At 53.6% G+C, this 15055-nt stretch overlaps 2 protein-coding genes across 2 annotated transcripts in view; both read right to left on the reverse strand.

Moving 5' to 3' along the window:
* Positions 1-4709, reverse strand: part of LOC137314901 (tumor necrosis factor receptor superfamily member 1A-like) — a 38947-nt gene extending 34238 nt beyond the window's left edge. The window contains exon 1 of the mRNA XM_067979922.1: positions 4463-4709. Coding sequence (XP_067836023.1) covers positions 4463-4498 — 36 coding nt within the window. The 5' untranslated portion in view covers positions 4499-4709. The remainder of the gene's footprint in view (positions 1-4462) is intronic.
* A 6870-nt stretch (positions 4710-11579) lies between these two features.
* LOC137314902 (pleckstrin homology domain-containing family G member 5-like) overlaps positions 11580-15055 on the reverse strand; it is a 46190-nt gene continuing 42714 nt past the window's right edge. The window contains exons 9-10 of the mRNA XM_067979923.1: positions 12535-13290; positions 11580-11903 (exon numbers count right to left, since the gene is read on the reverse strand). Coding sequence (XP_067836024.1) covers positions 11894-11903; positions 12535-13290 — 766 coding nt within the window. The 3' untranslated portion in view covers positions 11580-11893. The remainder of the gene's footprint in view (positions 11904-12534; positions 13291-15055) is intronic.

Consider the following 15055-nt stretch of genomic DNA (forward strand, 5'->3'; position numbering starts at 1 on the left):
TGTGAGTGTGTTCAGTGCCTGTCTGTCCGTTACACGGCTGCGAGTGTGTGTTTAGTGCCTGTCTGTCCGTTACACGGCTGTGAGTGTGTGTTTAGTGCCTGTCTGTCCGTTACACGGCTGCGAGTGTGTTTAGTGCCTGTCTGTCCGTTACACGGCTGTGAGTGTGTTCAGTGCCTGTCTGTCCGTTACACGGCTGTGAGTGTGTATTCAGTGCCTGTCTGTCCGTTACACGGCTGTGAGTGTGTTCAGTGCCTGTCTGTCCGTTACACGGCTGTGAGTGTGTTCAGTGCCTGTCTGTCCGTTACACGGCTGTGAGTGTGTTCAGTGCCTGTCTGTCCGTTACACGGCTGCGAGTGTGTGTTTCGTGCCTGTCTGTCCGTTACACGGCTGTGAGTGTATGTTTAGTGCCTGTCTGTCCGTTACACGGCTGTGAGTGTGTGTTCAGTGCCTGTCTGTCCGTTACACGGCTGCGAGTGTGTGTTTAGTGCCTGTCTGTCCGTTACACGGCTGGGAGTGTGTGTTTAGTGCCTGTCTGTCCGTTACACGGCTGTGAGTGTGTATTCAGTGCCTGTCTGTCCGTTACACGGCTGCGAGTGTGTGTTTAGTGCCTGTCTGTCCGTTACACGGCTGTGAGTGTGTTCAGTGCCTGTCTGTCTGTTACACGGCTGTGAGTGTGTGTTTAGTGCCTGTCTGTCCGTTACACGGCTGTGAGTGTGTTCAGTGCCTGTCTGTCCGTTACACGGCTGTGAGTGTGTGTTTAGTGCCTGTCTGTCCGTTACACGGCTGTGAGTGTGTTTAATGCCTGTCTGTCCGTTACATGGCTGCGAGTGTGTTTAGTGCCTGTCTGTCCGTTACACGGCTGCGAGTGTGTGTTTAGTGCCTGTCTGTCCGTTACACGGCTGCGAGTGTGTTCAGTGCCTGTCTGTCCGTTACACGGCTGGGAGTGTGTGTTTAGTGCCTGTCTGTCCGTTACACGGCTGTGAGTGTGTGTTTAGTGCCTGTCTGTCCGTTACACGGCTGTGAGTGTGTGTTTAGTGCCTGTCTGTCCGTTACACGGCTGCGAGTGTGTTCAGTGCCTGTCTGTCCGTTACACGGCTGTGAGTGTGTGTTCAGTGCCTGTCTGTCCGTTACACGGCTGTGAGTGTGTGTTTAGTGCCTGTCTGTCCGTTACACGGCTGCGAGTGTGTTCAGTGCCTGTCTGTCCGTTACACGGCTGTGAGTGTGTGTTCAGTGCCTGTCTGTCCGTTACACGGCTGTGAGTGTGTGTTTAGTGCCTGTCTGTCCGTTACACGGCTGCGAGTGTGTTCAGTGCCTGTCTGTCCGTTACACGGCTGGGAGTGTGTGTTTAGTGCCTGTCTGTCCGTTACACGGCTGTGAGTGTGTGTTTAGTGCCTGTCTGTCCGTTACACGGCTGTGAGTGTGTGTTTAGTGCCTGTCTGTCCGTTACACGGCTGCGAGTGTGTTCAGTGCCTGTCTGTCCGTTACACGGCTGTGAGTGTGTGTTCAGTGCCTGTCTGTCCGTTACACGGCTGTGAGTGTGTGTTTAGTGCCTGTCTGTCCGTTACACGGCTGCGAGTGTGTTCAGTGCCTGTCTGTCCGTTACACGGCTGTGAGTGTGTGTTCAGTGAGTGTGTCAGTTACACGGCTGTGAGTGTGTTTTCAGTGAGTGCGTCAGTTACACGGCTGTGAGTGTGTTCAGTGAGTGCGTCAGTTACACGGCTGTGAGTGTGTGTTCAGTGAGTGTGTCAGTTACACGGCTGTGAGTGTGTTTAGTGAATGCGTCAGTTACACGGCTGTGAGTGTGTTTCGCGAGTGTGCAAGTTTCACGGCTGTTAATGTGTCAGTTACTCAGGCGTGAGCGACTCAGTTATACAGCTGTGAGTGTGAACAGTGAGCATAAGTTTCACGTGTTTTGTGAGTTTCAGTTTCACGGCTGTGAGTGTGTTTAGTGCCTGTCTGTCCGTTACACGGCTGCGAGTGTGTTCAGTGCCTGTCTGTCCGTTACACGGCTGTGAGTGTGTTCAGTGCCTGTCTGTCCGTTACACGGCTGTGAGTGTGTTCAGTGCCTGTCTGTCCGTTACACGGCTGTGAGTGTGTGTTTAGTGCCTGTCTGTCCGTTACACGGCTGTGAGTGTGTTTAATGCCTGTCTGTCCGTTACATGGCTGCGAGTGTGTTTAGTGCCTGTCTGTCCGTTACACGGCTGCGAGTGTGTGTTTAGTGCCTGTCTGTCCGTTACACGGCTGCGAGTGTGTTCAGTGCCTGTCTGTCCGTTACACGGCTGGGAGTGTGTGTTTAGTGCCTGTCTGTCCGTTACACGGCTGTGAGTGTGTGTTTAGTGCCTGTCTGTCCGTTACACGGCTGTGAGTGTGTGTTTAGTGCCTGTCTGTCCGTTACACGGCTGCGAGTGTGTTCAGTGCCTGTCTGTCCGTTACACGGCTGTGAGTGTGTGTTCAGTGCCTGTCTGTCCGTTACACGGCTGTGAGTGTGTGTTTAGTGCCTGTCTGTCCGTTACACGGCTGCGAGTGTGTTTAGTGCCTGTCTGTCCGTTACACGGCTGTGAGTGTGTTCAGTGCCTGTCTGTCCGTTACACGGCTGTGAGTGTGTATTCAGTGCCTGTCTGTCCGTTACACGGCTGTGAGTGTGTTCAGTGCCTGTCTGTCCGTTACACGGCTGTGAGTGTGTTCAGTGCCTGTCTGTCCGTTACACGGCTGTGAGTGTGTTCAGTGCCTGTCTGTCCGTTACACGGCTGCGAGTGTGTGTTTCGTGCCTGTCTGTCCGTTACACGGCTGTGAGTGTATGTTTAGTGCCTGTCTGTCCGTTACACGGCTGTGAGTGTGTGTTTAGTGCCTGTCTGTCCGTTACACGGCTGCGAGTGTGTTTAGTGCCTGTCTGTCCGTTACACGGCTGTGAGTGTGTTCAGTGCCTGTCTGTCCGTTACACGGCTGCGAGTGTGTGTTCAGTGCCTGTCTGTCCGTCACACGGCTGCGAGTGTGTTTAGTGCCTGTCTGTCCGTTACAAGGCTGTGAGTGTGTTCAGTGCCTGTCTGTCCATTATACGGCTGCGAGTGTGTGTTTAGTGCCTGTCTGTCCGTTACACGGCTGCGAGTGTGTGTTTAGTGCCTGTCTGTCCGTTACACGGCTGCGAGTGTGTGTTTAGTGCCTGTCTGTCCGTTACACGGCTGCGAGTGTGTGTTCAGTGCCTGTCTGTCCGTTACACGGCTGCGAGTGTGTGTTCAGTGCCTGTCTGTCCGTTACACGGCTGCGAGTGTGTGTTCAGTGCCTGTCTGTCCGTTACACGGCTGCGAGTGTGTGTTCAGTGCCTGTCTGTCCGTTACACGGCTGTGAGTGTGTTCAGTGCCTGTCTGTCCGTTACACGGCTGCGAGTGTGTGTTCAGTGCCTGTCTGTCCGTTACACGGCTGCGAGTGTGTTTAGTGCCTGTCTGTCCGTTACACGGCTGTGAGTGTGTTCAGTGCCTGTCTGTCCGTTACACGGCTGTGAGTGTGTGTTTAGTGCCTGTCTGTCCGTTACACGGCTGCGAGTGTGTGTTTAGTGCCTGTCTGTCCGTTACACGGCTGCGAGTGTGTGTTCAGTGCCTGTCTGTCCGTTACACGGCTGTGAGTGTGTGTTCAGTGCCTGTCTGACCGTTACACGGCTGTGAGTGTGTTCAGTGCCTGTCTGTCCGTTACACGGCTGTGAGTGTGTGTTTAGTGCCCGTCTGTCCGTTACACGGCTGCAAGTGTGTGTTCAGTGAATGCGTCAGTTACACGGCTGGGAGTGTGTTTCGCGAGTGTGCAAGTTTTACGGCTGTTAATGTGTCAGTTACTCAGGTGTGAGTGAGTCAGTTACACAGCTGTGAGTGTGAACAGTGAGCATAAGTTTCACGTGTTTTGTGAGTTTCAGTTTCATGGTTGTGAATGTTTAGTGAGTGTGTGAGTGTGTCAGTGAGTGAGTGTGTCAGTGAGTGAGTGAGTGTGTCAGTGAGTGAGTGAGTGTGTCAGTCAGTGAGTGAGTGAGTGTGTCAGTGAGTGAGTGAGTGTGTCAGTGAGTGAGTGAGTGTGTCAGTCAGTGAGTGAGTGAGTCTGTCAGTGAGTGAGTCTGTCAGTGAGTGTTTAGTGTGTTCAGTGAGTGTGTTCAGTGAGTGTGTGAGTGTGTCAGTGACTGTGTCAGTCAGTGAGTGTGTCAGTGAGTGTTTATTGTGTTCAGTGTGTTTGAGTGTGTCAGTGAGTGTTTAGTGTGTGAGTGTGTCAGTGAGTGTGTCAGTGAGTGTGTGAGTGTGTCAGTGAGTGTTTAGTGTGTGAGTGTGTCAGTGAATGTGTCAGTGAGTGTGTGAGTGTGTCAGTGAGTGTTTAGTGTGTGAGTGTGTCAGTGAGTGTGTCAGTCAGTGAGTGTTTAGTGTGTGAGTGTGTCAGTGAGTGTGTGAGTGTGTCAGTGAGTGTGTCAGTCTCTCTCACTCTCACTCACCGCGATCACCACCAGGAGCGGCGGGCGGCGTCTCATCCTCGGTCCCTGGATCCGCTCCGCCGGTCCCCGGGGGGTCTCTCCTCCTCCCCGGGGGTCTCTCCTCCTCCCCGGGGGTCTCTCCTCCTCTACCCGCTGCCCCGGGGAACCGCCTGCCGGAGCCCCATCGAGGAGCCGCCCGACCAGCGCCCCGACTTCCCCCTCTCGGTCCGCCGGCTGGTGCCAGGAAACTCTGCGAGTGACAGAGCAAGAGGCGGGTCTGGGCAGAGGTTAACTCTTAAAGATCAGGGGGAGGGAGGGAGAGGAGAGGGAGGGAGAGAGAGAGAGAGGGAGAGAGAGAGAGGAGAGGGAGGGGGAGACAGAGAGAGAGGGAGGGAGGGGGAGACAGAGAGAGAGGGAGGGAGGGGGAGACAGAGAGAGAGGGAGGGAGGGAGAGAGGGGGAGAGAGAGAGAGAGAGGGAGGGAGAGAGAGAGGGAGAGGGAGAGGGAGAGGGGGTGAGAGAGAGGGAGAGAGAGAGGGGGAGACAGAGAGAGAGGGAGGGAGGGAGAGAGGGGGAGAGAGAGAGAGAGGGGGGGGAGAGGGGGTGAGAGAGAGGGAAAGGGAGAGGGGGTGAGAGGGAAAGGGAGAGGGGGTGAGAGAGAGGGGGCAGAGGAAGAGAGGGAGGGGGCTGAGGGAGAGAGAAGGAGAGAGAGAGGGGGAGAGAGAGAGAGGAGGAGAGGGAGAGAGAGAGGGGGGAAAGGTAGAGAGAGGGGGAGGGAGAGAGAGAGAGAGGAGAGGAAGAGGGGGAGAGAGAGAAAGAGGGGCAGGTTAACTCTTAAATATCAGAAAGAGAGGGGGGAGAGAGAGAGAGAGCGAGAGAGGGAGAGAGAGAGGGGAAAGACAGGGAGAGGGGAGGAGGGAGGGAGGGAGGGAGATAGAGAGAGGGAGAGAGAGGGAGAGAGAGGGAGAGAGGGGGAGGAGGCAGAGGAGAGACTGACTGGGGTACAACCAGAATCACTGGGCATAAACCAGGGTCAGGAATTCACTGGGTATAAACCAGGGTCAGGAATTCACTGGGTATAAACCAGGGGGTCAGGAATTCACTGGATATAAACCAGAGTCAGGAATTCACTGGGTATAAACCAGGGTCAGGAATTCACTGGGTATAAACCAGGGTCAGGAATTCACTGGGTATAAACCAGGGTCAGGAATTCACTGGGTATAAACCAGGGTCAGGAATTCACTGGGTATAAACCAGGGGGTCAGGAATTCACTGGGTATAAACCAGGGTCAGGAATTCACTGGGTATAAACCAGGGGGTCAGGAATTCACTGGGTATAAACCAGGGTCAGGAATTCACTGGATATAAACCAGGGTCAGGAAATCACTGGCTATAAACCAGGGTGAGGAATTCACTGGGTATAAACCAGGGGTTCAGGAATTCACTGGGTATAAACCAGGGTCAGGAATTCACTGGGTATAAACCAGGGGGTCAGGAATTCACTGGATATAAACCAGGGTCAGGAATTTACTGGATATAAACCAGGGTCAGGAATTCACTGGGTATAAACCAGGGTCAGGAATTCACTGGGTATAAACCAGGGTCAGGAATTCACTGGGTATAAACCAGGGTCAGGAATTCACTGGATATAAACCAGGGTCAGGAATTCACTGGGTCTAAACCAGGGTCTGGAATTCACTGGATCGAAACCAAGGTCAGGAATTCACTGGGTATAAACCAGGGTCAGGAAATCACTGGGTATAAACCAGGGTGAGGAATTCACTGGGTATAAACCAGGGTCAGGAATTCACTGGGGACAAACCAGGGTCAGGAATTCACTGGATATAAACCAGGGTCAGGAATTCACTGGGTATAAACCAGAGTGAGGAATTCACTGGGTATAAACCAGGGTCAGGAATTCACTGGGTACAAACCAGGGTCAGGAATTCACTGGATATAAACCAGGGTCAGGAATTCACTGGGTATAAACCAGAGTGAGGAATTCACTGGGTATAAACCAGGGTCAGGAATTCACTGGGTATAAACCAGGGTCAGGAAATCACTGGGTATAAACCAGGGTCAGGAATTCACTGGGTACAAACCAGGGTCAGGAATTCACTGGATATAAACCAGGGTCAGGAATTCACTGGGTATAAACCAGAGTGAGGAATTCACTGGGTATAAACCAGGGTCAGGAAATCACTGGGTATAAACCAGGGTCAGGAATTCACCGGGTATAAACCAGGGTCAGGAAATCACTGGGTATAAACCAGGGTCAGGAATTCACTGGGTATAAACCAGGGTCAGGAATTCACTGGATATAAACCAGGGTCAGGAATTCACTGGGTATAAACCAGGGTCAGGAATTCACTGGGTATAAACCAGGGTCAGGAATTCACTGGGTATAAACCAGGGTCAGGAATTCACTGGGTATAAACCAGGGTCAGGAATTCGCTGGGTATAAACCAGGGGGTCAGGAATTCACTGGATATAAACCAGGGTCAGGAATTCACTGGGTATAAACCAGGGTCAGGAATTCACTGGGTATAAACCAGGGTCAGGAATTCAATGGATATAAACCAGGGTCAGGAATTCACTGGATATAAAACAGGGTCAGGAATTCACTGGGTATAAACCAGGGTCAGGAATTCACTGGGTATAAACCAGGGTCAGGAATTCACTGGGTATAAACCAGGGTCAAGAATTCACTGGGTATAAACCAGGGTCAGGAATTCACTGGGTTTAAACCAGGGTCAGGAATTCACTGGGTTTAAACCAGGGTCTGGAATTCACTGGATATAAACCAGGGTCAGGAATTCACTGGGTATAAACCAGGATCAGGAATTCACTGGGTATAAACCAGGGTCAGGAATTCACTGGGTATAAACCAGGGTCAGGAATTCACTGGATATAAACCAGGGTCAGGAATTCACTGGATATAAACCAGGGTCAGGAATTCACTGGGTATAAACCAGGGTCAAGAATTCACTGGGTATAAACCAGGGTCAGGAATTCACTGGGTTTAAACCAGGGTCAGGAATTCACTGGGTATAAACCAGGGTCAGGAATTCACTGGGTATAAACCAGGGTCAGGAATTCACTGGGTATAAACCAGGGTCAAGAATTCACTGGGTATAAACCAGGGTCAGGAATTCACTGGGTTTAAACCAGGGTCAGGAATTCACTGGGTTTAAACCAGGGTCTGGAATTCACTGGATATAAACCAGGGTCAGGAATTCACTGGGTATAAACCAGGATCAGGAATTCACTGGGTATAAACCAGGGTCAGGAATTCACTGGGTATAAACCAGGGTCAGGAATTCACTGGGTATAAACCAGGGTCAGGAATTCACTGGGTATAAACCAGGGTCAGGAATTCACTGGGTATAAACCAGGGTCAGGAATTCACTGGATATAAACCAGGGTCAGGAATTCACTGGATATAAACCAGGGTCAGGAATTCACTGGGTATAAACCAGGGTCAGGAATTCACTGGGTATAAACCAGGGTCAGGAATTCACTGGGTATAAACCAGGGTCAGGAATTCACTGGGTATAAACCAGGGGGTCAGGAATTCACTGGGTATAAACCAGGGTCAGGAATTCACTGGGTATAAACCAGGGTCAGGAATTCACTGGGTATAAACCAGAGTGAGGAATTCACTGGGTATAAACCAGAGTCAGGAAATCACTGGGTATAAACCAGGGGGTCAGGAAGTCACTGGGTATAAACCAGGGTCAGGAATTCACTGGGTATAAACCAGGGTCAGAAATTCACTGGGAAAAACCAGGGTCAGGAATTCACTGGGTATAAACCAGGGGGTCAGGAATTCACTGGGTATAAACCAGGGTCTGGAATTCACTGGATATAAACCAGGGTCAGGAATTCACTGGGTATAAACCAGGGTCAGGAATTCACTGGATATAAACCAGGGTCAGGAATTCACTGGATATAAACCAGGGTCAGGAATTCACTGGGAAAAACCAGGGTCAGGAATTCACTGGGTATAAACCAGGGTCAGGAATTCAGTGGATATAAACCAGGGTCAGGAATTCACTGGGTATAAACCAGGGGGTCAGGAATTCACTGGGTATAAACCAGGGTCAGGAATTCACTGGGTATAAACCAGGGTGAGGAATTCACTGGGTATAAACCAGGGTGTCAGGAATTCACTGGGTATAAACCAGGGTCAGGAATTCACTGGGTATAAACCAGGGGGTCATGAATTCACTGGGTATAAACCAGGGGGTCAGGAATTCACTGGATATAAACCAGGGGGTCAAGAATTCACTGGTTATAAACCAGGGTCAGGAATTCACTGGGTTTAAACCAGGGTCAGGAATTCACTGGGCATAAACCAGGGTCAGGAATTCACTGGGTATAAACCAGGGTCAGGAATTCACTGGGTATAAACCAGGGGGTCAGGAATTCACTGGGTATAAACCAGGGTCAGGAATTCACTGGGTATAAACCAGGGGGTCAGGAATTCACTGGATATAAACCAGGGTCAGGAATTTACTGGATATAAACCAGGGTCAGGAATTCACTGGGTATAAACCAGGGTCAGGAATTCACTGGGTATAAACCAGGGTCAGGAATTCACTGGGTATAAACCAGAGTCAGGAATTCACTGGGTATAAACCAGGGTCAGGAATTCACTGGGTATAAACCAGGGTCAGGAATTCACTGGGTATAAACCAGGGTCAGGAATACACTGGATATAAACCAGGGTCAGGAATTCACTGGGTCTAAACCAGGGTCAGGAATTCACTGGATCTAAACCAAGGTCAGGATTTCACTGGGTATAAACCAGGGTCAGGAAATCACTGGGTATAAACCAGGGTGAGGAATTCACTGGGTATAAACCAGGGTCAGGAATTCACTGGGTACAAACCAGGGTCAGGAATTCACTGGATATAAACCAGGGTCAGGAATTCACTGGGTATAAACCAGAGTGAGGAATTCACTGGGTATAAACCAGGGTCAGTAATTCACTGGGTATAAACCAGGGTCAGGAAATCACTGGGTATAAACCAGGGTCAGGAATTCACTGGGTACAAACCAGGGTCAGGAATTCACTGGATATAAACCAGGGTCAGGAATTCACTGGGTATAAACCAGAGTGAGGAATTCACTGGGTATAAACCAGGGTCAGGAAATCACTGGGTATAAACCAGGGTCAGGAATTCACCGGGTATAAACCAGGGTCAGGAAATCACTGGGTATAAACCAGGGTCAGGAATTCACTGGGTATAAACCAGGGTCAGGAATTCACTGGATATAAACCAGGGTCAGGAATTCACTGGGTATAAACCAGGGTCAGGAATTCACTGGGTATAAACCAGGGTCAGGAATTCACTGGGTATAAACCAGGGTCAGGAATTCACTGGGTATAAACCAGGGTCAGGAATTCGCTGGGTATAAACCAGGGTCAGGAATTCACTGGGTATAAACCAGGGGGTCAGGAATTCACTGGGTATAAACCAGGGTCAGGAATTCACTGGGTATAAACCAGGGTCAGGAATTCACTGGGTATAAACCAGGGTCAGGAATTCACTGGGTATAAACCAGGGTCAGGAATTCACTGGGTATAAACCAGGGTCAGGAATTCACTGGATATAAACCAGGGTCAGGAATTCACTGGGTATAAACCAGGGGGTCAGGAATTCACTGGGTATAAACCAGGGTCAGGAATTCACTGGATATAAACCAGGGGGTCAGGAATTCACTGGGTATAAACCAGGGTGAGGAATTCACTGGATATAAACCAGGATCAGGAATTCACTGGGTGTAAACCAGGGTCAGGAATTCACTGGGTATAAACCAGGGTCAGGAATTCACTGGGTATAAACCAGGGTCAGGAATTCACTGGATATAAACCAGGGTCAGGAATTCACTGGGTATAAACCAGGGTCAGGAATTCACTGGGTATAAACCAGGGTCAGGAATTCACCGGGTATAAACCAGGATCAGGAATTCACTGGGTATAAACCAGGGTCAGGAATTCACTGGGTATAAACCAGGGTCAGGAATTCACTGGGTATAAACCAGGGGGTCAGGAATTCACTGGGTATAAACCAGGGTCAGGAATTCACTGGGTACAAACCAGGGTCAGGAATTCACTGGGTGTAAACCAGGGTCAGGAATTCACTGGGTATAAACTCGGGTCAGGAATTCACTGGGTATAAACCAGGGTCAGGAATTCACTGGATATAAACCAGGGTCAGGAATTCACTGGGTATAAACCAGGATCAGGAATTCACTGGGTATAAACCAGGGTCAGGAATTCACTGGATATAAACCAGGGTCAGGAATTCACTGGGTATAAACCAGGATCAGGAATTCACTGGGTATAAACTAGGGTCAGGAATTCACTGGGTATAAACCAGGGTCAGGAATTTACTGGATATAAACCAGGATCAGGAATTCACTGGGTATAAACCAGGGTCAGGAATTCACCGGGTATAAACCAGGATCAGGAATTCACTGGGTATAAACCAGGGTCAGGAATTCACTGGGTATAAACCAGGGTCAGGAATTCACTGGGTATAAACCAGGGGGTCAGGAATTCACTGGGTATGAACCAGGGTGAGGAATTCACTGGTGGTGAGAAGTCCCCACAGTTTGCGGGGGGGATTAACCCTCTCACACACCTCCTCCCGATTACAGAGACCGGGCGGCCCGTTCCCCTATCGGAGGGGGATTAACCCTCTCGCCCACCTCCTCCCGGTTACAGACACCGGCCCGTTCCCCTATCGGAGGGGGATTAACCCTCTCACCCACCTCCTCCCGGTTACAGAGACCGGCCCGTTCCCCTATCGGAGGGGGATTAACCCTCTCACCCACCTCCTCCCGGTTACAGACACCGGCCCATTCCCCTATCGGAGGGGGATTAACCCTCTCGCCCACCTCCTCCCGGTTACAGACACCGGCCCGTTCCCCTATCGGAGGGGGATTAACCCTCTCACCCACCTCCTCCCGGTTACAGACACCGGCCCGTTCCCCTCTCGGAGGGGGATTAACCCTCTCACCCACCTCCTCCCAGTTACAGACACCGGCCCGTTCCCCTATCGGAGGGGGATTAACCCTCTCGCCCACCTCCTCCCAGTTACAGAAAGACAGCGAGGCAAACCACAGCATACAATAGACATGATTTCTTTAATAGATAATTTGCAGATTTAATATGTACAACGTAAGTTCGTGCAACTATTCTGTTGCAGCATCTCCTGGCGGTTCACCAGGTTGGAACCATAATGTAAACACACAGATCTCTGAGCCCGAGTCGCCCCCTCCCAATCGGAGGGAGACGAGTCCCTTCATCCCCCACTCCGTCCGGGGCTGGGTTCGAACCGCAGGGTCCCGGAGGGTTGAAAGGTCAACGTGGCCCCCTGCCCCCCGTCTCCATCTTGCACCATCTCTGGACTTCCTGGATTTGAGAGCTGTCGATATAAAATTAAACCTCCCTGCCGAGAACATGGAGAAAAAATGTCAGTGAAACATGTTGACAATGGGCAGAAATAATGTCGGTTGGTGGGGCCCGCCTCCCCACCCCCAGACTGATTCACCCCCTCCCTAACCCCGGGGGTCACTGGACAGGGGTCAGGAGCAGGAACCCCGGGGCTGATTCACCCCCTCCCTAACCCCGGGGTCACTGGACAGGGGTCAGGAGCAGGAACCCCGGGGGCTGATTCACCCCCCTCCCTAACCCCGGGGTCACTGGACAGGGGTCAGGAGCAGGAACCCCGGGGGCTGATTCACCCCCTCCCTAACCCCGGGGTCACTGGACAGGGGGTCAGGAGCAGGAACCCCGGGGGCTGATTCACCCCCCTCCCTAACCCCGGGGTCACTGGACAGGGGTCAGGAGCAGGAACCCCGGGGGCTGATTCACCCCCTCCCTAACCCCGGGGGTCACTGGACAGGGGTCAGGAGCAGGAACCCCGGGGGCTGATTCACCCCCTCCCTAACCCCGGGGGTCACTGGACAGGGGTCAGGAGCAGGAACCCCGGGGGCTGATTCACCCCCTCCCTAACCCCGGGGGTCACTGGACAGGGGAATCTTTGACGGGACGGTGCAGGTCTGTAAAGAGTTGCTTACGACGTCGTTAAGGTCGAGTTAAGATGCAACGGCGAGCGAATCCGCTGGAGTTCGGCCAGGGTCAGCGTCCGTAGCCGTGACGACGTCATTGGCTGGTTCTCCGTCTCCACCGTGTCCCCGACCTTCGACCCTGACCCGTGCGGCCTGCTGTCCATGGCCTTCGCCCTCCGCAGGATCTCCATCACCGAGCCAGGGCCTGGGGACCTCCGGCCGCCTCCCTCCTCGGGCTGGGCCTGGGCGCAACCTGGGGCCTGGAGATCCGGGCCTACCTCAGGCAGGGCCTGGGCCTGGAGTTCAGAGCCCTCCTCAGGCTCGGCCTGGCACCGGTCCAAGGCCTGGGCTTGAACATCGGGCCCCTCCTCAGGCCCGGCCTCCGACCAGTCCGAGGCCTGGGCCTCGATTTCGGGGTCCTCCTCGGACTCGGTCTGGGCCCAGTCCGCGGCCCGAGCCTGGATTTGGAGGCCCTCCTCGGGCTCGGCCTCGTCCCGGTCCGAGGCCTGGGCCTGGGTTTCGGGGTCGTCGTCCGGCTGGGCCCGTCTAGGCCCCTTTTCCCTCCTCACCCGCCGTGCGATGAACCTCTGGGCCCCCTGCCTGCGAGGCGAGCGGGGGCAGCCCAGACGGGGGGAGGGGGAGGAAACGAGGCCTTCCTCGTTCTCTGGGGCCTCAGGGTCAAGTTCCAACTCCATGCCGAACTCTGGCTCCCCCGGGGCCCAAAGAACCAACCGGGGAATCAAGCCAACGCTCTTCGATTGGCTGCTGGGGAGGAGAGAGAGAGAAAGAGGGAGAAAGAAATTGTGTTAGTCAATGGAACCGAAACAGGCCATTCCACCATGAGAGTCTTCACACCCGGTCTAATCCCCCTCCCCTTTATTGTCCAACCAGTCAAAACCCCCCCATTTTACTATCCCAACCGGTCTACACCCCTTCCCCTTTAATATGCCACCCCATCTAAACTCCCTCCCCTTTAATATCCCACCCAGTCCAATCCCCCTCTCCATTGATATCACAGGGGGCGATGGGGTGAATGGGGAAAGGGGGAATGGGACTGAGGGGAGAGATCTTTCAGAGAGAGAGGGGCACAGGGGGAGATGGGGTGAATGGGGAAAGGGGGAATGGGACTGAGGGGAGAGATCTTTCAGAGAGAGGGGCACAGGGGGAGATGGGGTGAATGGGGAAAGGGGGAATGGGACTGAGGGGAGAGCTCGTTCAGAGAGAGAGGGGCACAGGGGGGAGATGGGGCGAATGGGGAAAGGGGGAATGGGACTGAGGGGAGAGCTCGTTCAGAGAGAGAGGGGCACGGGGGGAGATGGGGTGAATGGGGAAAGGGGGAATGGGAGTGAGGGGAGAGATCGTTCAGAGAGAGAGGGGCACAGGGGGAGATGGGGTGAATGGGGAAAGGGGGAATGGGACTGAGGGGAGAGCTCTTTCAGAGAGAGAGGGGCACGGGGGGAGATGGGGTGAATGGGGAAAGGGGGAATGGGACTGAGGGGAGAGATCTTTCAGAGAGAGAGGGGCACGGGGGGGAGATGGGGTGAATGGGGAAAGGGGGAATGGGACTGAGGGGAGAGCTCGTTCAGAGAGAGGGGAGGCACGGGGGGAGATGGGGCGAATGGGGAAAGGGGGAATGGGACTGAGGGGAGAGCTCGTTCAGAGAGAGAGGGGCACGGGGGGAGATGGGGCGAATGGGGAAAGGGGGAATGGGACTGAGGGGAGAGATCTTTCAGAGAGAGAGGGGCACGGGGGGAGATGGGGTGAATGGGGAAAGGGGGAATGGGACTGAGGGGAGAGATCTTTCAGAGAGAGAGGGGCACGGGGGGAGATGGGGTGAATGGGGAAAGGGGGAATGGGAGTGAGGGGAGAGATCATTCAGAGAGAGAGGGGCACGGGGGGAGATGGGGTGAATGGGGAAAGGGGGAATGGGACTGAGGGGAGAGATCTTTCAGAGAGAGAGGGGCACGGGGGGAGATGGGGTGAATGGGGAAAGGGGGAATGGGACTGAGGGGAGAGATCTTTCAGAGAGAGAGAGGCACGGGGGGAGATGGGGCGAATGGGGAAAGGGGGAATGGGACTGAGGGGAGAGCTCGTTCAGAGAGAGGGGCACAGGGGGCGATGGGGTGAATGGGGAAAGGGGGAATGGGACTGAGGGGAGAGCTCGTTCAGAGAGAGGGGGGGCACGGGGGGAGATGGGGCGAATGGGGAAAGGGGGAATGGGACTGAGGGGAGAGCTCGTTCAGAGAGAGAGGGGCACGGGGGGAGATGGGGTGAATGGGGGAAGGGGGAATGGGAGTGAGGGGAGAGCTCGTTCAGAGAGAGGGGCACGGGGGGGAGATGGGGTGAATGGGGAAAGGGGGAATGGGAGTGAGGGGAGAGCTCGTTCAGAGAGAGGGGCACGGGGGGAGATGGGGTGAATGGGGAAAGGGGGAATGGGAGTGAGGGGAGAGATCGTTCAGAGAGAGGGGGGGCACGGGGGGAGATGGGGTGAATGGGGGAAGGGGGAATGGGAGTGAGGGGAGAGCTCGTT

This window comes from Heptranchias perlo, unplaced genomic scaffold, assembly GCF_035084215.1.
Source record: "Heptranchias perlo isolate sHepPer1 unplaced genomic scaffold, sHepPer1.hap1 HAP1_SCAFFOLD_523, whole genome shotgun sequence".
Classification (NCBI taxonomy): domain Eukaryota; kingdom Metazoa; phylum Chordata; class Chondrichthyes; order Hexanchiformes; family Hexanchidae; genus Heptranchias; species Heptranchias perlo.